At 35.7% G+C, this 25419-nt stretch overlaps 1 protein-coding gene across 1 annotated transcript in view; it reads left to right on the top strand.

Moving 5' to 3' along the window:
* The window catches only part of PCLO (piccolo presynaptic cytomatrix protein), a 558031-nt gene that overhangs the window by 29374 nt on the left and 503238 nt on the right, over nucleotides 1–25419 (top strand). Inside the window, 1 exon segment of the mRNA XM_072653223.1 lies at nucleotides 3148–4557. Within this exon segment, the coding sequence (XP_072509324.1) occupies nucleotides 3148–4557 (1410 nt within the window).

The following is a 25419-nucleotide window of genomic DNA, read 5'->3' as shown; positions in this document are numbered from 1 at the left end:
CTGTCTCTCTGTCTCTGTCTCTGTCTCTCTCTGTCTCTCTGTCTCTGTCTCTGTCTCTGTCTCTCTCTCTCTCTCTCTCTCTCTCCCTCCCTCTCCCTCTCTCCCCCTCTTGCTCTTTTACAACATATAGGTAAATAAAATCCTTAAAAGTGACAGTTTTCTCTTCATTGAGTTAGAATAAAATGTGGTTTCAGTAAAAAAAAAAAACCTGTCAAAACTCTGAGGAAAATAAAATATATGGCATAAAAATACATTTCATTTTAAAGTATTTGGCCACTGGAATTAGATTAAATAAGAAAGAAACTGTTTACCAAAAGTTTACCAAAATCTCTAGAGGAAGACAAACTTTTCATATTGTGATAGAAGCAGAAAGATGACTTTAACTTGTATGGCAAGAGTGGCAAGGAACCTCAGGGTTGTGACATATTTGTATAAACTCAAAATTGAAAGACCGTTGAGTGAAAATTCAAGAGTCTAAATGTTGACTAGGATGAATGAAAAGAGTTTTGTGTATATGCTACTGGTTTAAAGCTAGGGGATCAATATCCATTCATCACTTCCAATACCAACAGCAAGAGGAGAGAGAGATTGTAATATAAATGTATATACTTGTTAAAAATCTCATGTACCAGATAGGTAGTATATGACTATAATTCATTCTTTTGGGGAGGCTGAGGCTGGTGGATTGCTTGAACTTGGGAATTCCAAGTTGCACTAAGGTTAAAGGTTATTTAGTATTCTCACCATGTCTGCCACTAGGATGCCTAAGGAGGGGAAAACTGGCATAAGCAGGAATTGGAACACGCCAAAATTCCTGTACTGATCAGTATTGGGATTAGCCCATGAATGACTGTTATACTTTGAGCCTTGGTGATATAAAAAGAGAGAGTCTCAAAACCAAAAAAAAAAAAAAAAAAAGAGGTTAAAAAGCCTCAGCTATTGAGGTGAAACAGAGCATATACTATTAAGTAGGATGATATTTTTCTCACCTACTAATGGGCTAGAAGAATTCAAAGATGAAACTAGAATGTCCATTAAAACAGTGTGTGACATTTGGATATTAAAATGGAAAGCAAATCCTTGGAGTTTTTTTTGATGTGTATAACAAATCAAGAAGTTTATTTCTTAACAGAAGGAGTCTTAAAAGAAAGAGGAAAACATGGACAAATTATTAATGTGTGGTTTGAGCATATCATTTTTATATAGGACTTGATAAAGTGAATAGAAATAACTAATAAGGAAATGCCAAGAAGTATTTAATGCAACATGTGTCTACATCTGGACACATATTTAATAAACTTAAAAAAATAGAAGTTATGAAATCTTTAGAAATTGACAAGGGTTACAGCAATGTAATAGAAAGAGCACTTATTTAGAATCGGAGGAATGGAGTTTCAAATCTCGAATCAACTACTTGTGACTTTGGGCAAACCTTTTCACCGCTAAGGGAATGAGAGAGTTTCACTATATATAATCTTTCTGTTCCTGACAAGTTTCCAAATCCTTTGAATTCATTCTTAATTTTATTGCCTAGCTGAGTGATTCTTCCTTCTCTTCGATTCCCTTTTCTTTTTTTTTCCTTTCTTCTAACTAGGAGATAAAGTGGGCGATTGTAAAGAAGTTTAAATCAGATTTGGGAAGAGAGGGACTTATAAAGCAGAAGAGTCGGGCTTGAAATTGGAATTCGGGAGATGAATGGGTGTTCTGAAGTGTTTTCACAGACCTTTCCATATAACTTAGGTGATGGAATGATTGCTTCTTGGGTTCTCTGCTCCCTTATTGTAATTGGTGCCTTTAGAAAGCAATTTAATCTGCTTTGAGATTTCAAAGGTTTAATATTGATAAGAATGAAAAGTTACCCTTGACAGGAGAGTTTAATTCTAAAAGCATTTGGTCATGAAGCATATTTTTAAAAATTTAGAAATATACCCATGAGATAGATTTTTGTGTGCATTCTATACATTATTTGAGTATGATCCAATCCTTTTCTGAGATACACAACTGTCACTAGGGGGTATTTTTTTCATAATGAATGACATTTCATTCCAGTTAGAAATCATATAGGTATTTTTATCTGCTTTAAAATAAGTCATATAAGCCTTTTACTTAAGTTCTTTTTGTAAGAAACAATTTTATAAAGTGTGATCACATCATGTGGATGATGATTTGCAAGGTTAGCATGTAATCTCTTTCCATAGAAGAGCTATAGATGGTCCATATGGATGAATTGATGCTTCTTTTCTAATATCTGAGCAGGCAAAGTTCAGTCTCTAAATCTACCATGATAGATCATCTGATTTTAAACTAACTTTTATTTTAATTTGAGGAGTCATAAAGTTATAAGATTTGGAGCTGGAAGGCATATTAGGTCATCTAGTTCATCCTTGCCTCTCCCTTCATTTTATAAGGGAGGAAACAGACCTAGAGAAAGAAAGTGATTAGTTTAAGGTCACATAGCTGGTAGAGCAATGATTTAAATCCAGGTTTTTCTGATTTCAAGTTCCTTGTGCAACACGCACTGAGTAAAGTATATGCATCTTTTTGAAGAGATTCATTCAGTTCTTAGAAGTTAGAACTGTGTACTGGATATCACTGGAGAAATCTCTTTTATGCCTTGCCTGTAGGATAATGGTGGGAATTTTTTACACAGTTTTTGTATGCCCTGATTTCTGCGTAAATCAGATTTGATTGGAACAAAAGGACAAATTTTATGCTAATTAAAGCAAAGAGTATATATACATATATGTAGATAGGTTTGTGTGTGTACTTACATGTACATAGATAGATATTCTGCCTGAGAAGGAAATGCACTATCATATTAATCTTTAATCTCTCCTTTTCTTCATAAACATAGCTGTTTTACATTTTACAGATCTCCAGTTTTTAATTCCCATAATCTTTTTGGTTGTAATCGATGTTTTGATTCATTTGGGAGATGTTCATTTGTTTATTCTACAAAGAGCTGAGCACATTTTAAGGTCCAGGCATTTAGTGGCATGCAAAGATGAATAAGACATAGCCTCTGTCCTCAAGGAGCAACTCTTTGTTGTGAATATTTATTTGATTCTTGCTTATTTATCAACTTATAATCTTTTGAAAATCCTCTGAATGGTTGTTTTAATGATATTTATTTTTTTCCCCTTATAGGTTAAAGAGTGGCTTTGTTTAAACTGCCAGATGCAAAGAGCACTGGGTGGTGATTTGGCCCCAGTTCCTCCAACTCCTCAGCAGAAACAGAAGGTTAGCCCTGTGGTTACAGCATCTTCTGTGACTAAACCAGTCCCTCCATCCCAGCAGACTTCCCTGAAGAAAGATGTTACCCCTAAACCAGATCTTTCAAAGTCCCCTGAGATTAAAAAGCCTCCACCACTCACAAAACAACCATCCATTCCAGGCTCTCCTCCAGCAAAAGCCAAGCAGCCTTCCCCCAGAGAGTCTGTAACCCAGCCAACCCCTCACCCAGAGCCTTCTCTCAAATCTGAACAAGCCAAGGCACCAATGGCTGATGACAAACCTAAACAGCCAAAGATACAGAAGCCTACAGCAGATGTTGTGGCTTCCTCATTAGCTGCAGTGAAACCTGATCTCCCAGGCTCCAAGATACAATCACAGGTTCAGGAGAAAACAGCACAGCCTCCTAAAACAGATTCTGCCAAATCACCACAAATTATCCCACCAGTAGGAGACAAAGAAGTCCCACCTGATTCTAAAGGCCCATCACGTACTCCATCTGAGTCCAAACTCACTTCACAACCTGGGATGATCTCAGAGAGTAAAAGTCAAAAACAAATTGATCCAGTTCAGAAGAAGGAGGAACCTAAGAAAGCACAAACCAAAACGAGCCCCAAGCCAGATGCCAAGCAAATGCCAAAAGGACCGCCTACCCTCCCAGGCACAAAGCCTAGTCCTGGACAAGCCACACCTGTTGCCCAGCAGCCCCCAAAGACTCAAGAACAGTCAAGACGGTTCAGTCTTAATCTGGGAAGTATCACAGATGCCCCCAAATCACAGCCTACAACTCCCCAAGAGACAGTGACTGGGAAGCTATTTGGATTTGGAGCATCTATCTTTAGCCAGGCATCAAATCTCATTTCCACAGCTGGCCAAGCAGGAATTCAAGCACAAGGTATGCCAGGGGCTCCAACCAAACAACCCCCTCCTCCTTCACATCAGCCTGTGTCTCAGGTACCACCTAAGCCCACCAGTCAGACTCCACAAACAGTTCCTAAAGCCACACCTGTTAAAAAGGACACAAAAGCTCCAACTGCTGAAAAAACTGAGGTGCCTAAAATTGAACAGGTTGCCCCAATCAAAGGCACAGAATCAGAAAAGAAGTCTCTTCCGACAAAGGATAGCAAACCTCCAATGGTAGAACCACAAAAAGCTGCTGGCCCTCTCGAATCAGAAAAGCTTGCCAAGCCAAAATCTACTTGCCCCCTTTGTAAAACTGACTTAAATGTGGGCTCTAAGGATCCGCCTAACTTCAATACTTGTACAGAATGCAAGAATGTGGTGTGCAATCTCTGTGGATTTAACCCGACCCCACACTTAACTGAGGTAGGAAATGACATTTAAATTTTCTTTTGAATTCTAAGATATTTTAGAGATCAATATTATGGGATGAGAAAATTGTACTTCAGGTGAGCAGAACAAAATTAATTGTGCTTTAGCTGTGAATGGTTTAACTATTTATGAAATGCTACCATCATCTTAAAAAGTGGTTGGATTTATCTTCTCTTAGGTTAACATAGTAGGATAAAGAAAAAAAAGAAACATGGGAAATTCGCATAATAAGGATACATAATAAGAATACTGCTTGGTGTGGTGTGCTGCATAGGGTTAATGAAGAGGATGGGCATGTACAAAAAGAGATGTTAACATTTTTGACAACAGTGACAAAAGTTTGTACCAAGAATTCTGGACATCAAATTCATTCAACAGATTTCAAATATTATTCAACCTGTTCTTTATAGTTGCTTTATCATTCCACTCACATATCCCTTTCCAATTTTTTGGCATTTAAATCTTAATATTAGTCATCATAATTAATGAATGATATTTTTTTTGTTTGCTACTCAATATTTAATGAACTTTTTCATGCAGAAAAAGGATGAACTTAAATGTTATCAAATACAAACTAAAAATCATCATTGCCTTTTGAACTAATGTGGAAAGTTACATATAAATGAGTCACCTTTACTTTTTATCTGAATCTATACCCTATTTTAAACATTGGGAATACTATTAAATTGCTTCTAGCTTAGATATGGGCACAAAGTTATATGTATCTCATTAAAAGTGGCACAAAACTTTTGTTGCAACTTGTACACTGTGAGATTTTTCACTCTTAAAAACAATATTATTTTAGGATTTTCAACATTTTATTCATTATATAAATATAGTATATAATATAAATATAATAGGACAGTAGTATCAGGCAAATATCCTAAATGTTTAAAAAGGGAATACTAACATTAAGGTAAAAATTTTAAAAAATAACAAACTGTAAACACTATGCTTTATAGAGGGTCAACTCTATGGACATATCTATTTTGAAAATTGGAGTGTATATGGAAAATTAAGGGGTCAGATCCAACACGAATATTCACAAACTTAAGTGTTTGTTTTTGCCTAGATGAAGCTTTATAGGTATTCTGTGTTTATAACTATTTAATTTTGTGTAAAGTTTATTTCTCAAGATATAAGAATAGAATTATTTCCTGCAGGGAAATACTGAGGGAGTCTGATGATTTTAGAATGTTAGAAAGCTTGAAAGAAATTTATTAAGAAAGGTTTAACTGCAGCCCCCCCCCGAACACAGAGGGTTAAAATTAAAATGATTTTTAAAATATTTTCCATTTTCTGTATTGTCCCCAAGGCTACATGGCCATGCTTTACCAAAAGTTTAGCAATCAAAGCAATTCTTTGAGTGAGAAACCACACCTAGTAACCCAGAAGTATTCTTTGACCAGTTGATTTGTAAAGATGGTAACATGACTTGCTGGGAGAAGAAATGATCTAGAATTTATGAACATATTGTAGTAAAAGTAAAATTAATTTTTCTCTTATGGCCCTTTTCACATAGAAATAATGAAAACACCTAGGCATTTAAATTACTTGTGCTTATTCAACCCTTTCTGCTTTCTCTCAAAGGATTATTTCTTTCTCTGGCCACATGCATTTTGGCTGCCTAGAATTTGTGATGTGGAGAGGTGTGGGGTGTTTGTGTGTGTATGTTTGTGTTTGTGTAAAAAGTCCATGTATGTGTGTGTATACAAATATATATATGAGTGATATTGATTTATATCTATATATCTTAATGTCTATATCTGTATGTGATGGCATATAGGTTTTTCCTTCTTACATATGAGAAAGTTATTTTTATATCAAAGAGTAATTCCTATGTGATCTTGAGTAAGTTATTTACTCTTCCTGGACTTCAATTTCCTCAACTTTAAAATAAGGGGGTTGTCTTAGATGACTGCTGAGGTTCCTTCTAGATCTAAACTTATAATAATGTGGTCCCTGTGACTTTCTCTTCATGGTATGTATCTTAGCTTGTTGTATAGTTTGTTTTCATTTTCCATAAGTAACTTTTGAATTATGGAAATAAGATACCTTATTTGATATGATTTTATTTTTTGATGAAATCTAAACTTCTCTTACATTTTATGAAGTTCTAGCATAGTAAGTTTTGTTTTGCAGTGATATAGCCAATACCTAGACAAGAACTCATCACATGGTGAACTTTAGTTCAAGATGTGGCAAAATTATGTAATCGGGCTCCCTGAGAGTCTTAGCACTTAAGCTTTCAGGCTTCTGTTCTCTGACAATATTAAGTATAGAATAGGTAGAGGATGAATTACAGCTGAAGTAGAAGAATAATTCATACTTACATTGTGTATTAGGTTTTTCAAAGCCCTTTCCTCATAATCACACCAGGAGGTAGATAGTATGAGCATTATTATTCTTATTTTAGAGAAAATTGAAACTAGTGATGAGATTTCAGTGAAGCATGGTGCATGTTAGAAGCTGAAAGCAAGTTCTCTGAATCCATGACCACTTGTTTTTTGATTACAGTGTACTGTATCTCATGGTGAGTTTCACCTTTTCTCATAGACTAGATCATACATAGGAATGGAGAAATATGTGCTGTATACTAGAGCTGATTTTATGTCCTCAAAGAGCAATGAGGGAAATGGTTTGGCTAAAGTATGAATCTAGAAGAAATGAACTTGTCTGGAAATCCAGAGTCACAATAGTTAATGCTGCTGTGGGCAAAATTTGAAATAAATTTGTTGTGGCAGATGTCCGTTTTTAGTTTTTATCCCTTGGTTATATTCTAAGGGTCGTACCATATGGATGTAGGATAAAATGATATTGTTGGCTATTCATCCTTGCAGTGAACTTAGAACTATGCTTTTGTCATGCCTTTGAAAATATATTAAATAATCATACAACAGGATTATGTATGAAGGGATATATCCTGTCTTTTCCATTAGGAATAATGATATTATTGAGAAATAGACGTTATTCAAAGGAAGTCTTGGTTACCCTTGGAATTTAGCCACTGTGTGTTGGCTATTTTTGTCAATGGTCAACCATTACTACTTCTGTTTACATTTAGAATATTGAATGATTCTCAAGGCAAAAGGGTAGGTACACTTAAATTAGGTACATACATAATTTCTGTCTCAACTTCACCATTGACCACAGGTATTGAAAATGAGCTCTGGTTACAAAATTTACCTTTTGTAGTACATAGAGAATATAAATCAAGCTTACAGATTGTACTATATTTTTATTTTATTTTGCCAAGAAACATCAAATATTTCTAATGACAAAAGTGAAGTATCATATAGTGTGGAAATACTGCCTTAATTTGGACAAACTGTTCCTGATGTTTATTTGTGTCTCCTGTGTTAACTCATTAAGCCTTTGTGTTTTTTGTATCTCGGATTTCAATGAAGTAGCATCGTCTGTTTAGATAGGAAAGGGACTTCAGAGGTTATGTAGTTCAAACTCCATATTTTACAGATAAAGAAACTGAAACCCAGTGCAGTAAAGTCGCATACCCACAGTAACATAGGTAGTTAAGTGAGAGAAGCATCATCTAAACCAGGTCCTCTGATTCCAAATGCAATATTCTTTCCATTGAATCACATTGCCTCCCGAAGTATTGGGATTTGGATAGTGTACACTTTCTCTAATTTGCGCTTATTACCATTGCATCTTATCCAATATTATTTGTCAAATGATAATACATATTGAGAGGGAGTATGGAGAAGTAGATAAAGTCTTACCTTTGACTATGGGGAGATCACCATACCTCTGCGCTACAGACAAATCTCTAAGTTAATAGTTATGGATGAATGGTCAATCTGCAGATGAATGGACATTCTGTAGAACTTTCATCCATGGAGGGAATTTCCATACTGGGAGTTCCTCACACTGATGACACCACAAATCCAGAATAATTTTTAATTAGGATGCTAGTAGTACAATACTAATTATTTAAAAATGGTGCAAAATCTCCACTTAATTGATGAATTCCTACATATTGTTTGGGAATAACATTTACATCTGATTTTGATGTTGTTAGGCCCTCTGATTAATACCATTTAAGAGTGGTCATAGTATTTCAGATAATATTCCTCTCCTTCTACTGCATACTCATGAATATCCTGTACTCTCTTAACCATCTCTAAATTGTAGACAAAAACCCTGATAACCTCTTTGGTGCCCGTTTTCTCACCTTTTCTACCCTGCCACTTACTGTCTCATTACTCCTCCCAGTTCTCTTTAGAGCAGGCACAGAGAAAATGCAGTGGGTGGTATTTTTATCTATCTGCTGTCTGAATAACACCTCTTGTGACTGTAATTTGGATTCTCTTTGTAGGAATTTGCAGAAAGAATACAAGTATAATCTAAAAATACAGGTATTATAATGACCTGTTTTGCAAGAGACCGGAAGTCATGATCAAGTATAATTCCTATTAACAAGAAATCAAAAGAAAAAAAGTGGTTTGTAAAGAGATAAAATACAAACACACCTTATAAAAAAAGGATGGATGTTACCTTAAAAAGTGTTTGGTTTTTTAGAGGGGCCTATATGTTATTAAAGTTTGCAGGATGAGATGTTTGTCTTAATTTGTATAATAATGATGTGCTGTACATTCTTCAGAAGATAAAGGAAAGATTTGTGATTCTAAAGAAACATTGATTTTATGAGCAATCATGTGATTGTCTAGCTTAAAAGAGGTTCGTTGTACTGAGTACCATGATTCTGTTGTTACTGACAATAGTAGCCTGCACAATGGTGGTTTGTGGATGACTGGTTACTACAGCTATGTTATACTAGATACAGCTCATTGCTGGAGAAACATGGGAATTTCACATAGAATACCGAAACAAAAAAGGTTTTTCTTTAAGATTGTTAAAAGTTGTAGGTTGAAAATCCTGGTGGAGAGGGTAAAAAGATGTCTAATAATAAGCTCTTCCTATCGGTAAGGAAATGGAACTTAAAATACAACAAATGTTTAATTCTGGATGTTGACGTATAGGGTGATGCATATTGATACATGGCAGTGTGAGTCACTTTTTCAACTTCATTTTTAGAAAAGTGAGATATGGTGGCAAGAGGAGGTATAAGCCAGGGACTAGGAGTATGCATTTACCGACATTACTGTAGGCATGAAAATAAGCACTAGCCTGTGTGTATGGAGATTAAAACAATAAAAGTTGGCCCAATTTGAATAATCTCTCCTCTGTTTTACTACTCTTTTGATTTAATGAGAAATTATAGTGAAAGGAAATTATTTGTTATTAAAAGTTTTGTTTTTTTGCAGAGTACAAGAACTGTGATTTCTTTGCCAAAGTAGCTAACCAATTAGTCTGTTTTTGAGTTACCAAGTTCCCTAGCACACTGAGAGGTTTAGTAACTTCTCCAGAGTACACAGCCTGTTTGTATCAGAAATGGGACTTTAGCTTTTCCTAACTTGGAGACCAACTCTTTATCCCTATGGAACACTTCAGTTCAAAGATAACAACTCAAATCAAGTCAACAAGCATTTATTAAATGCCCACTGTCTGCCAGACCCTCTCCCAAGGAGCTCTCAATCCATTGGAATATTAGAATCTTTAATTCATAGATGTATTCCTTAATGCAGCAGAAAGTGGAGCAGCAGAAAGTGGGCCAGCAGCAAAGCCAACGCTACTTTTACAGTTATTTTTGAACACTATGCATGCTTTTATTATCGGCTGCTAGGGATCGTAGACATGCAGCCATTGCAAGGAATTGAAGGATCATTTGTGAGTGTTTTGCCATTCTGTTAGTGGAGCAAGGTTTTAAATAGAGATCCCTTCTTTTCATGAAAGTCACAAATCTTATCCAAGTCTATTATCATGATTTCTTCTGTTTACATTCCTCACTTCCACCCGTACTGTTGCTTACAGTATGTTATTATTAGTTTTGGTGTCTTAGTTTACTGCTTGTCAGCTTTTTCTTTTACAGCTCAGTGTAGGTGTCCCCCCACCCCACTCCCCAGGAGCATCCTGTATTTTGCAGTGTTACTGAAGACAACGATAATGTATGAATAAATGCATGATATTTAATAGATTTCCAAGAGCCATAGAGTTTTAGGAGACGTAGTGAATACTAAAAGGAAATCAGTAAGCATCTTCTCTGATAGATTAGTCAATAAGAAAGCATGTTGTTTACTGACACTAGCTTTCTTTTGGAAGTGTAGTTCAGGTGGAACTGTGCTATTTTTAGTAGTAATTAAAAGAAAATAGCCAGTGGGACTGATTTAGAATGATGAGAATGGTTGCAGCTTTTGTTATAATCAAAGAACATTTCAGTTACTGCACTACTGAAATAATAAGAAAAGCCTCCACACAGCTATCTACACAGAGTAAAACCAATATTCCCTTCATAGCTTTGTACACAGTAGGTGTTAAATGAATGACTGTTGTTTGAGAAATAGGATGAATGGTAGGCAAAATTTGGAAGTTGGTGGTGTTTGTCTTCATGAGTCCAGATTTTTCTTTGGGGACCTCTTACGTTTTGGAAGGTAACTCCCCTTACTCTTTTGGCCCCGACTGCCTAACTACTTGCTTTTCCCTTTGAAATAGAGAAAATTTTCTGCTAGAATTTTCCCTTTCCTCAATTGAACTCAACAAACATCAGATAAATATTTATATTTTTAGGAATAATTGATACTCAACATTATTTGTTGATACTTTGAGCATAGTAGACAGATTATGGCTTCTGAATAAGGAAGTCTTGGGTAAAAGTCCTCCCTCTGATACATCCTGAATTTCTTTTTCTGAAGAAGTTAATTCACCTCTCCATGCCCTCGCCAACTCTTTAGGATCATAATTTGCAGAGCAAGGGCACATGCCCATTGAGTGCGGATTCTAGAATTATTTCCACAGTTGTTGAGAGATTGTTTTAGGAAGGCTCTCGAGAAAAGCTCCACTGCCACTAGGAAAATTCAGCCTTCTAGAGTTAGTTTGGATGAGGGACATCTGATTAGAGTGACCCGTCTGACTGATTTAGAAAATCAGTGTGTTATATAGCTTCAAAATGTACCTTAGCCCCATAGTTCTCTCAAACAAAAATTTCCAAGAAAACAAGAATAAAAATGTCAGACAGCTAGGATTGGAGCCAATAACTTATTTTTCCTTCTGGCCCTTTGCTACTTTCTTTTATCATCATTGTTGACACATGAGTAGTGGTGCTCCCCACCTGTCAAAGTATCTGTTGCCAGATTTCCTCTCCTTTACTAGTGGGGATTTAGTGACTGAACTCTTGAATAAAACCAAGCTACGAAGCTAAAATGACAGAAGCAAGTTTAGAAGTTCATAGTGGCCACATTAAACAAATTAGCACCATGCATGATATAAGATCTACTCTTTTGGAGATTAGAACAAGAAACCAAATAGTTATTCTGGATAGGATGTATTTCTAAACTGAGAAATTCTGCTTAAGGATAACAGACCTTATTGTTAAATGCTCAAGTGTGAGCCTTTACCAGAAATTTGAAAGATTATTTTAGATGTGCATAGAATGTGGTGATAAGTAATGAGCCATGACTCAAATAAAAATATTTGAATTGCTCCTTTCTTTTTATTTGTGATGACAGCATAGCTTCTGTTTTTACTTAGTAAAATCTGGTGTATGACTCTGGTGTGTTAATGATGGCCATCTTGGTGCTTGAAGAGAAAAAAGTCAAAGGTTCTTAAAATAGCTTTATCATGAGTTAGAGACTGAGAAGTTTAGAAAATATATATCATGCCATCATAGATCTGAAGTTGAAAAGAACCTCAGAAGTCAGATCATCTAACCCCTTCATTTTGCTGATGATGCATCTGAAGTCCAAGGAAATGAAATGACTTGCCCAAGGCCCAGAAATTTGAACAGCTTCTTTGGCTTCCAAATCAGTCTGCTTCTTTTTTTTCGTTCCCAGAAGTGCCTATCAAATATGGAGATAGATAGACAGCTAGATTTAGATCTATCTAGATATGCACTTCTCTAGATGATATCTATAAAATATGGATATAGATGTTATATAGATATAGAGATTTCTTTTAAATAATTATTGATGTCTTTTCTTCACAAGATAAATTCCCCCCATGTCCCTACTCTTCTTCACAGAGCCATCCTGTAGAATATTTTTTTAAGTTAAAAGAGGAAGAAAAGAAAAAACCAGCCAAATTGATTAATATACTGAAAAGATCTGACAATATATGTAGTGCTTCACAACTATGAACTCTTCTCACTTCCCCCCGCCCCCCACCATGCATACATTTTTGCAAGAGTCAGAGGAGATGCCTTCTTATATTTCTTCTTTGGGAACAAGGTTTTTCTTTGTAATTTTGCAATACTTATCTTTGTTGTTGATCTTTCCATTTGCATGGCTGTCCGTGTATTATCAGGTTCATGACTGTGCCTACTTGATTTTGCTTTAGTTTATCTAATTCTTTCCAGACTTCTAGGTAGTAATCATATTCATTGCTTCATGTTGTGCAGAAATATACCATTATATGCATGCACCCAATTTGTTTAGGTATTTCCCAGTTGATCACAATTGATTCTACGTTATTCTCCATTCGTTGCTATCACAGTATGTGCTGCTATAAATAAGTTGTATATATAAAGATTTTCCTTTTTATCAATGATCTCTTTGGGACTAGCAACGGAATCCTTGGTTTGAAGAATAAGGACATTTTATCCACCTTATCTGTATAATAACAAATTGTTTCCAAAATGGGTATACTAATTCACAATTTCACTAATAATGCCTTTGTTTCCCTATTTTTCCTTTCAGCATTGACTGTTCCCATCTTTTGTTATCTTCTCCAATATGTTGAGTGTGAGGTGAAACCTTAGGGCCATTTTGATGTATATTTCTCTTATTAGTGATTTGGAACATTCTTTGATATGACTGTGAATAGTTTACAATTATTTTGAGAACCATTCATTCATATTATTTGACCATTAATCAAAAATGGTTTTGGTTTTGTATATTGCTATATACAATATTGTCTCTAAATCATTTGGAAACCAAACCCTTATTTGAGAAATTTGATATGATTTTTCCCTATTTGACTGATTTCCTTTCTTATCCTAGATGTACTGATTTTGTATGTTTAGAAACTTTTTGGTTTCATTTGATCAACATGCTCTATTTTTGTCCTTTGTACTTGCCTCTTTCCCTTGTTTAGTTAAGGATTCACCCCCTGTCCATGGCTGTTAAGGGAATATGATCTAGCTCCCCCCTCATTTTGTTTATGGTATGACCAAAAAAGATGGTGTATCCATAATGAATATATTTTGAAATATGGTGTAAGGTTTTGGACTAAACCTTATTTCTCCTGGATTGCTGCCTAGTTTTCCTAGCACTTATCAAATATGGAATTCTTTCCTAAGTAATTTATGTTTGTGATTCCCACCCCCTCAACACTGGTTGTTAAATACTGTTATTTCTGATTCTTCCTTGTCTACTTTGTTTTATTGATCCACTTCTCTATTTTTAACTATGTTGATTGTTTTGATGATTGCTGCTTTATACTATATTTTGAGGACTGTCAGGGATATTCCTCTGAATTCTTACCATTTTTCTTTATTCTCCTTAGTATTCTAGATCAACTACAAATCAACTACAAATGGATTTTGTTACTATTCTTTAAGTACTATATATTGTAATGAAAATTGATGACTGGGCTTCCTTATCTCTGGTTGGTATAGCGCTAATTTTGATTACATATATACGTATGTATATGTGCACACATTGATGGATATATTTAAACTTTGACTGTAGTAGCTTGGTCGTAGAAAAGTTTTATTTTATGATCATGCCTAATAGGATATAACGACTAGAACTGTTATAGTGATTCACCAGAGTTCTAATAAATAACAGACATTTACTGATTGTACCGATCTATCATCATCTTGAAATTGTGAATGTCCTTTTAGACAGATAGCTGACATTTAAATTGTATGAAAATTAACCAAACATGTCATTTGTCATTATTAAAACAATGTGCCTCATCACTATATTTAGAAGATTAAGTCAATTTTACTCCAAATTGGAATATATGTTAGGAACTGATATCAGGTAGAGCAGGTTAGTATTATCAGCTTGAGTGGTGAAACAAAAACCGATTTTCCCCTGCAACAAAGTCATTGATTTCTGGGCAGACATGTCCAAAGTGTAAGTAAATGATGCAAAGGGAAATCCATTTCTTTTATTGATTCTTCAAGTAATTCATGCAAAAATTAATGAACCTAGAACTTTGTACATTGGAATGACCTTTATAGAGTTGAATTAAAGTTTTGTCTTGGACCCCTCTGAGATGCATTTTGAGGCATGGGGTTTAGTTATTGAAGTACCAAAAGAATTTTATTACTATGCAGTCTCACCTGCAAATTTTTCAGTATGGACTGTGAGGACCTTCATACCACAGCCATTTTATTACCTTTTCTCTGGCCATCTCCATCAACTCACTGCCCTACCTTGTACACCAGAGACAAGGAACTAGAGGAACTTTGGGAGTCTGGCTCTCCTGATTGATGACTATGTCTTCTGGTATACTATTTCAGGCAACCTCGTCTATGATTCATTTCATTTCATCCAACTACCTCCTCCATAATCTCCATACCAGTCTCTTGGCCTTTATATAGCGTCTCTCCCTCCCCTTCCCCTTTCTTGGGACCATGAACCATGATCAAACAAGCCTGCCCTAACTAAAGTGTAATAAATGCATCCTTACGTACCTAAGGAGGACGTTTGAGACATTTATTTGCATTTTATGATTTAATCTTTGACTCTGTACTGATTGGTCTAACTTTACTACATCTTAGGTTCATGTTCCTATTATAGGGAAAGGGAGAGGGCCTATGATTTTATTGACATAGAGAATGCCCATGTTATAAAACTTCCTCTAAATAAAGGGCAGAACTTTTTCTGCAACTTAAGAGATATGTTCAGAGCACTGAGAGGTTAAATGATTTATACAGGATCATATATTGTTCTCTGTCACATCGTAATGCTTCTCATTGCAGGTAATACATTTAAAAACCCCAGTGGGTGATAGGATATCAATGTAATGGGTACTGTATTCCCTCTCATAGAGAAAGATTAGACTAACATAAACTTTTTGAAGGATGAATGTCCTTTAGTGGTTTATTGCTAGAAAAAAGATATCTCTCTTCCACAAGATCAGGTACCATTACCATTTAGACTATTATCCTTAATTGTAAGTAATAATTTAGCCACAGAATGAGGAATCAAAACAAGGTAGAACATATAGAATCCACATTGTTTGTTAGGAGTTAACTTTCCGTGCTTTAAGAGAGAAGTAGGAACTTCTATTTGTAATAGCTAAAGAAGTTTCTAACTCCAGTCAATTGATTTTTCTTGTTCCAAAAATTAGTTTCGTTAGAGATGTGAAGTCACGAAAGAAAGCAGAAATAGAATTTTCTAACATTCACATCTGTTTGGATATATTGAGGAAGTCTCTCCTAGGGAGAGAGAAGAGAAGTAAATTCATTTAGTGCATTTTGTGAGTAAAATAGTTTGATGAAGACCAGATTTTCCTTGTTTTCCCAAAGTCAAATACATCAAAGAAAATAATTTTATTTTACAGTAGTCACCCTTCAATATCTCACTTTAATTGTGTCCAATTTTAAGAACATATAAAAATGTATTTTAAAAAATCAAGTTGAAAATTTAGGGAATGTTTTAAATATTACTCAGGTACAACATAGTTTTAAAGACAGGGTTTTAAAAGTGCTAACAGGTCAACTTTTCATGTGAATTATTGTTCATTTTCTTGTTTATCTAACTACTTTCCTGCTTCTCTCTTGATCCATTTGGTGAACCCCTTTAATCACCTTTGCTGCACGTCTAGTGCTGTAGTTTCCAGTGCATTCAGCAATTGTAATACACTATTTTTGAAATTACAGTGTGTCATTACATTTGAGATACAATTGAATGGAAAACCAACTCTCCCCCCCTTTCTCTTTTAACATACTCTCACTTGACTCCTTATCTTGGGATAAAAGGAAAGGCCAAAACAAAGACAAAACTACTAGAACAACATCAATAAAAAAAACCTGTTCCTTTTCTCTGGGAGCTCACAGATTAGTAGGGGAGACAATATTCAAGCAATTATATACAGACAAGTTACATACAGGCTAACTTGAAGGTTATCAGGAGAAGGAAGGAGGTTTTACTTGGAGCTTGAATCAAGCCAGGAAAGGTAGGAAACCTAAGGGAAAGAAAAGAATTGTAGTCATGGGGGACAGCCAGTGAATACTGAGGAAGTCGGGAAATAGAGTGGTTTGTGTGCAGAATAGCAAAGAGACATATGTCACTGATTTCTAAGCATTGTAGAGGACAGTGAATGTAAAAAAAGATTAAACATTTGGAAAGGGGCCAGTTTGTGTAGTGTTTTAAAGGCCAAACGGTGCATTTTATTTTTCATTCTGAAGGCAATAGATAGCCATTGAGGTTTATTGAACAGGGGAGTGACATGATCAGACAGACCTAGGCTTCAAGGCACATCAGTTTGAGAGCTGAGCAGAGAAAGTACTAGAGGAGTGAGAGCAGCGTCATGGAAACAAAGGGAGGAGAGAGCTTCCTCTAGGGTAGGGTCTGTCAATGTTCTAAAAAGTTTCAGATAAATTAAGGGACGATGAGAGAAGTGAAAAGGATGTATAGTTAAGAGATCATTAATAATGGTTGAGAGAGTAATTGATTTGCATGCTGGGGTTGGAAGTCAAATTGATGGAATTTAAGAAGAGAGTGGTTTGTGAAAAAGGCTGGATAGTTTCTCTTTTTAGGACTTTTTAGTGAAAGGAGAAATATAGACCAATAACCAAAGGGAATGGCAGAGGCGTAAGTCAGTGCTTTTTGACACTGAAGAAAATTAAACATGTTTGTAGGCATTGGGGATGGAGACAATAGATAGGAGTAAAGGAAGATAGAGAGGGAGGAAGCAAGACTATAAATGAAGAGAGGCAAGGTATAGGAGAAGGGAGATGATGGAACAAAAGGCATAGGTAAAGGGGCTAGTCTTAATAAAGTGTATTACTTATCAAAGACTGGAACAGTTAAAAAAAAGTAAGGGTATAGAGGGGATATGAGGTACAGAGTGGGTGCAGTGGAGAAGTTCATGACAGATGGCCTCCATTCTGTTGAGGCATAAAAGGATGGGGGGAAGTGTTGGAGCTTGACGAGAGAAAAGGTTTCAAACAGCTGCTGCACAGAGCAGAATGGTTGATATGGGAAAAATAAAAGGATTACCATGGAGTGGAAATCTAGGTCATAGAATTGGAGAGATGATGAACTGGGATGTCCAGGGCACATCTCAAGGAACCCCAAATATGAAAAATGGATGAAATAGAGAGGAAGAATGTGAGCCAGGTACTAAACTTGAGACAGGAAGAATAGTGACTTGGAGACTAGTTAGTGACAGAAACACAGATCTGTATTTGATGATATAGACGGATACGTAAGCTTACTGAGTTATGGTAGCAGAGGGAAAGTCTGGATGCATCGGTTGGGTGAAAGAATTTGACTAACTCCTCTTCCCTACCCAGGGGACAGACCATGAAAGAAGAAGTTAGCCCCAGAAAGGGAAGTCAAGGATGAGATATTATCCAGAGGAAAGCAAGTTTCTCTGAATACTAGAGAATTGAAAACAAGTGATCTATGATAAAGGGAAGGTTTTTAAAAAGATATTACAGGAGTTCTAGAGAATGGAGGAAGATAAGATGAATGCTATGAACCTCTTGAACTAAGAGTGAGGTTGTAGAGGGAGCTATGCAAAGGAACTTTTATATGAGCAGATCGCAACTCTGTCTTGGAATGTGTTTATATAGGACAGGGAAATTACCAGTTGTTCAGAATAATGGATAAGAAAAGTTGGTAGTTATGGTGGATGATAAATTAGAGCAGTGCAGGAGGATGCTCAGTACTCCTAGACAATATGAGTCCAGGAAAATTCACTTTTTTGTGCATTTCCTTCACAGTATTGGAATAAATTTAGTGCCAATCTAAGAGTAGGTCAAGAAGGTAAATATTAATAGTCAGAAGGATACTATGGTGGATTCTCCTCTCAGACACCATAGGGTAGCAGTCTCTCTCCATTACTGTCTAAATAAAGTGCTAGCTAAAGCCAGGGCACCAGCATTTACAGTAGTAGAAGTGGTACTGGTGAGGTTTAGGGGTGATGGGGACCCAAAATACCAGCAGTCCGGATCGTGCTCGAATGAATTCGACTCAAGCCTTCTTAAAGCCAAAGAAAACAAAGTTTATTAAAGATTGCCCAAATTGGGCTGGCTCTTAAGGAGCCTAAGCATTTGTGATGCTTGTATCTATAAGCAGGCCAGATAGAATCTCAGCTAGACAAAGTCTGAGCAGGATTGCATCTGAGCGCCTTCATGGAGGTGAGATGGAACTAAATACAGAGAAGACTATAGTAGGGATCTGGGGGGTGTTGGTCTGGTAGTCCAGGGTGATGGAAGGGAGGGGTCTAGGGAGGGTCCTGAGGAGAAGTCCAAGGAGTAAATCCAAGGGGGAATTAAAGGCTGGAAACAGCTGGAGGCAATCAGGAGACATCAGACTATGGCACACTGGGAAGCAGGTGGGGCAATCAAGAGGTAACAGACAATGGCCACAGATTGATTGAGTATGAAAAGCAGGTTATGTGGGGAGATAGTAGGAGAGCTCAATTTGAGTATGAAAAGCCAGGTTAAGTGGAGAGATTCTAGGGGAGCTCAAGGAAGTTCCCAGAGTTTGAACCCCATCATTACCTCCTTTCTTCTGCAGACACAGTGACTAATTCAGTTGATTAAATATTTTATTAAGCTTCCAATTGGGGATACAGCCATAAAAGAAAGGTAGTCCTTGCCTTCAAGGAGTCTGCACCCTATAGGGTGTGTGTGTGCGAGCACCATGCACTTACTCACAAGTAAATACAAAATACGTATAAAATAAATGCAACATGACTTTTGGGGTATGCCAGACACAGTACCGACTGGTAGAATTAGGGGGAGCCTTTTGAAAGAGGTGGCACTGGAGCCAAGCCTCGGAGGGAACTAGAGTTTCTAAAAAGCACAAGTGAAAGAGGACACTCCAGTCCCTATGCACATTTTGCAAAGGCATGGGGGCAGGAGGTAGAATACCGCGTAAAGGAAACAGCAAGTAGGCAGTATGGTTTGACCATAGTGCAGGTAAGGGAAATCCATATGGAACCAAACTTGAAAGGTAGGTGGAAGGCAGATTTAATTGTCAGACAGTGGAGTCAGCATTTTATCCTGGAGGCAAAAGAGAATCACTGAAATTTCTTGCACAGAACTGGAAAAAAACCCAGTCCATTGGATTTAACAATAAAGAGGTTACTGGTCACCTTGATGACAGTAGTCTCATTCAGGTGGTGGGGATGGAAGCCCAATCGCAAGTGCTAACTAGTTGCCACTTCCACAAATGGTGGTCCACAACAAGGATGGCTGATCTCAACTACCTAAGCCTTTAGACCATCTCAGCTATTGATTGTTACGCTAATATTATCAGAGCTGGTAAGTGAAAGTCTCCTAGGTATAGAAGTGGTCATTTTAAACTACTGAAGGCCACGTCTTTTCTGTTCCTGTTAAAATGACCACTGTGAGCATAATTTCAAAACATGACCGTTAATAAACAATGCATTTTCTTCAATTTCCTTCACAAGTCTTCCTATCCAGGTGGATTTAATATTCAGCATATGTTTTACTTGTCAATAGTGTATGAACTTTTCCCTTTCACAGTGGTTTAACTGATCTCTGTGGTCATTAGTTGAGGAAGTCTGTGAGGATAACATTGCCAAAAGTCAAAAAGACCACTACAAAGCATAATTTGCTTACTTCTAGTTAATTCTCATTGATTAATGTCAAGATTAAGAAAGATATAAAAATGAATAAGTGCCCCCCAAATATATATATGGTATATGGATGTATATATTATATATGAATATAATATATTTTTTATAAATTATATTATTATATATAGTATATGAATCAAAATGACAGTGCTCCCCCAAATATATTCTAGATGTGCATATGTATATATACATACATGTCTTCAAGAACCACTTAAAAGAAGAAACCAATATGTTCTTTCTTCACAAATGTTGTCTTCATGGATTAAATTTTCATGGAGTTTGTAATGTGTTACTTAACCAACTTGTTTCAGCGGAAGATAGAAAGGTAGAAGGCTAAAGAGTGAATGTCATCTAGTCCAAGCACAAATGCACAAACTGACCCATCTACAAAAGTTCAAATCACCAAACATTTTAAAAGCATCTACAGGGTACTAGCAGTATGCTAGACAATAGATTCTTAAAAATAAAGAATAACTCAGTCCCTGTTTTAAAGAAGTTTATATATTCCTGTATCTGATAACATTCTTGTAGTACTATTTTTTTAAACATTAAACATTAAGTAGCATATTTTCAGGTATGTAGATACTTTTGCTAAAGTATTTTTCAGTTGTGATTTTGTATATTGTCATAAATATAGGATAAGCTGGTGAAAATTCTCTGGCTAGGAAGTGAAAAAAAAATCAACCATAATATTCAGTCTCCAAACATTTTTAATCACTGACTATGGGTCATGTAATGGACTAAGTCCTGGGAGATATGAATATATATGAAAAAGAAAGACTGCTTCTGCCCTCAAGAAGCTTAAAATCTAATGAGAGAAGTCAACACACAAAAGAAAATTTAAAAGGGTAAGGAGAGGAAAGGTACCTTGTGATAGGATGATGTAGTCCATGCCAAATGAATGCAGCCAATGGGAAGTGCAGAAAATGCTAGCTTGGGAACCCTCTTTAAATAGAAGCTTTGGAATTACTTCTTTGCTCCAACCTCCAGCCCTCCAATCATAGGAGCAGAGGATACTGAGGATACTGGTAAGGCATGAATACCAAAGCTGATAGAGTTTCACAGAATGATGAGATTTCTGAATGGGACCATGATGGAGTCTGATTCAGGGAGTGCAGCTGGAGATAAATTAGAAGATTACTGTCCTGGGAGCCCCCTTTGAATAGAGACTCCTCTCTTAGCCCTTCAGCTTTCCAATCAGATGAGTAAAGGGTACTCTGCATACTAAAGAGGCATGTGTACCAAATTTGGTATAGTCTCTCAGGATGATGGGTAAAAATGCCAAATCTAACTAAACAAAATTCACTATTTATTTCTGGATATAAATACCACTTAATCTCTCTGGTTCTTAACTTCTCTGCTTAGATAATTTATCATTTTATAGGTCTTTGACAGTTTTCTCAAAAGCACATAAGAACAGAGTACTAGATTTGTGATTTCATCAATATGGATAACGTTAAAATGAGACAAAGTTCCCCTTGCTCACTTTCTGCCACAGTCTTCAGATTGTTTTGATGATTACCAATTTGTAATTTAGTTTGAAACAGTAAGTTTGGCAGGCAGGTGCTGTTATTTTACCCATTTAATAGCAGAAGAAACTGAAGCTGGGGCATCTGCTACCTCCAAGCCACATGTGGGCCTCAAGGTCCTCAAGTGTGGCCCTTTAACTGAAACCAAACTTCACAGAACAAATCTCCTTAATGAAAGGATTTGTTCTGTAAAACTTGGACCCAGTCAAAAGACTACTCGAGGACCCCTGTAGCCTCAAGACTGCAGGTTCCCCACTCCTGTAAGTGATTTATACGTGGTCACACAGGTAGTAATTGTCTGAAGTAGGATTGAAACTCAAGCTTTCCTGACTCCAAACCCAGTGCATCATCCATTGTGCCCCCTCACTCCAAAAAATTGTCACCGAGAAAATGCTGGAAAATTCCATTTTTGATGAATGAATTGTTAGCAAGGTTTTTCTCTTTAAAAAAAAAATTATATAGAAGCTGTAATCGACAATGTATCTGAGAATTAATTTTCATCTATTCCAATAAATATGGGAGCTAAACCAAGACATTTTTACTTTCTCCCCTTCTTTATTAATGAATTAGGATATAATGCAGAAAAATCCTCAGTTACAAAGTTACATAATTCTTCAGTCTCTAAATCTATTAACATGAATTCCAGCTTTCTGTTATTTAATAAATAGTGTCTAAGAATTGTGGTGAAAAAATAAAGAAGAAAGATGGGAAAGAAGAAAGATAAAAAGGAAGGAGAAGGAGGGAGACAGAATTATTTTGATATTTTGCGCAAGACATATCCAGGTTTGAATTGAAAATGATGGAAAAGAACACTGTGCAAGCAGAAGCCTTTCTTTTAAATCAACTTTATGGACTTACTTATGGCATTGGTTATCCAGGGGTAGGGAACTTGCAGCCTCATGGTCACATGACCCTCTACATCCTCAAGTATGACTTTTGACTGAATTTAAACTTCACAGATCAAGTCCCTTTAATAAAAGAACTAGTTCTGTGAAGATTGGATTCCATGAAAGGGCTTCACTTGAGGACTTAGAGGTCCATATACAGCCTCAGAGCTCTGGGGTATACCCACCTCTGGGGAATACTATTGTTTTTTCTATTGGTCTTGACAAAAGTCTCTAAACCCTTTAATATCATAGATCCTTTGATAGTCTGGTGAACCTATGAACCTCTTCTCATAAAAATATTTTACATAAAAAATAATACAGATGAAATCATTATATTGGAATACAGTTATCGGAATATTTTTAAAAAGTTACCTTCGGGTTAAGAACTCCTTATCTAGAACACAATAAAATATCCATAAATGACTCCCTTTGTCAGATTAATAGCTGAAAATTAAAGAAAAAATTAGACTTTTATATTTGAGAAATAAGGATGCTTTAGAGATTTGAAATCTGCTTTTTGTAAAGAAAACATTCCTTATTTTATATGTGCATATTTATAGTATAATTATATACATATATATGTATATTTCCATATCCTTTGTCTCTTTTGCTTCCAATCTACTGCTATTGTGGGGTTTAAAAGGGGCCAAATTGAAATAATGTTAATATTTTAATATATACTATTGTTTCATATCATATTATTGTTAGTATTTTCATAGTGCTTTAAGCTTTGAAAAAATGCTTTACAAATATTATCACATTTTTATTTTCATGACGATCCTTCCCAATTTTATCAGTGGAGACAGATGTACAGTAATTGATTTGCTCATGACATAGCTAGTAAGATCTGCTGTAGGATTTAAATTCAATTCTTCCTCAGTGTATGTGTAGCACTGTATGTACTGTAACACCTAGCCCATATATATGTGTGTGTGCTATGTATGCATATATGCACATATATATGTATATCAGTCTATGTGTGTATGTATATATAAAATTTTATTTTTCATTTCATGTATTGCCATGACTGGGTAATTTATTACTAAGAAGCTAGCTCATTGATAGTGAATCTCTATGTACTTAACTAAGTTAGCCCTTGGTCAGGAACAGATACAGTAAATAAGTGAGTCTGTACTCAAAGTTGTTGTAGTTTGTTATATCTTTGCGGTGTTTTTGTTGCTATTGTTTTGACATGACTTCTCAGAACCCAGTACCTTCCCAATACAGGGAAGCATCAGAGAAGGACTGGTATGGATAAGGATTTCAGCTATCTGATATAATTTAATTTTAGGTTATTTGAAGAAAATTTTCTTCTCTCCTTTCTTTGTTATGGGGGTAGGTTTGGGGAAGTTTCACATCCAAGAAATAGGCATACTCCTGTGGAAAGGGAGTCATGGCTTCAGTTAGTAGAGGGAAATAAAAAAATTTGTGGAATTGGCTTTATTATGTCCAAAGACCTCAAGAAATATGTTGTCATACTGTATAGTTTATGATGAGATTCTGTTAGAAAGACCCTCATTAAGATACTTTTAGTTTTCATGCTAATATTTCATGTAGAAGTTGAAAATGTAGAAAACTGGTATAGAGAGCTTAATAAGACTCAAGACTCTTTCAGTGGAAGCAAAATATACTTTAATACTTGATGACCTGAGTACAAAGGTGCATATAAGGAAGCATATTGAAAGATATGTTGGAAAATACAGCTTACTATTTGTAAAACTCAAGAGTACAAGGGCTTAGGCTATAAAGAATCTCACCTTTTTTTAAAATTGTGAATAACTTATACAAAGAGAAAGTGGGTAAGAACTGGACATAGAAAGTATTAAATACAGATTATTTAAAAAGGAAATTGATTACATTTTGACAGGAAATGACTATTTACTGATTAGAAATCACTTTCTAATCAGCTATCTCTGAATAATTAGCTAATCAGCTCATTAAATACTAAAGTATAAATAAGACAGTTTTGATTTTAAGGGATCGTATCTCAAAATATCTGAAAAGGGGAGGATACAAATACTGGAAACAATCACAGATTTTAGTATCACAAAAATTAAAATAGATAAAGTCACTAAATGCCAACTCATATGCCTACTTTCCCAACTCTATATAATTTTCATGAGAATAATTTATGCATTTATTAAGGACATCATTGATGAAATTATGAGAAGAGAACAGGCAGGCTTTTTTGCAAATGATATTCCACAAGCTGAACACTTTTTTTACAGTCATAAAATTTATTAAAAGGCTTAGAGAGTACAAAATCATACTGTGCCTATTGCTTGTTTACTGTAAGCAAAATACTTGACTTCTTAGAGCACCAGAGGTAGCTTTGTTGAATGACCCTCTGATTATATGAAGTGCAGAATAAAACAGAGACTTTTGCTCAACAAAGATATTGCCACTGTCATTGAGGATGACTAGTATAGAGTCCAAATTAAGACATATCTTCTCTATATGGTGAGGTTTTTCAGGTAGTCCTATTCTAGGATGAGTCTGTGCAGATTGATCAAATTCAAGAACATTTCAGAATTTTCTACTTGAGATGAATAATAATTTAAAAAAATTGACCTAAG

The sequence above is a fragment of the Notamacropus eugenii genome, chromosome 3, assembly GCF_028372415.1.
Source record: "Notamacropus eugenii isolate mMacEug1 chromosome 3, mMacEug1.pri_v2, whole genome shotgun sequence".
NCBI classification, from domain to species: domain Eukaryota; kingdom Metazoa; phylum Chordata; class Mammalia; order Diprotodontia; family Macropodidae; genus Notamacropus; species Notamacropus eugenii.
Note: the sequence above shows the minus strand (reverse complement) of the source record. Positions and strands in the feature narration are given on the sequence as shown.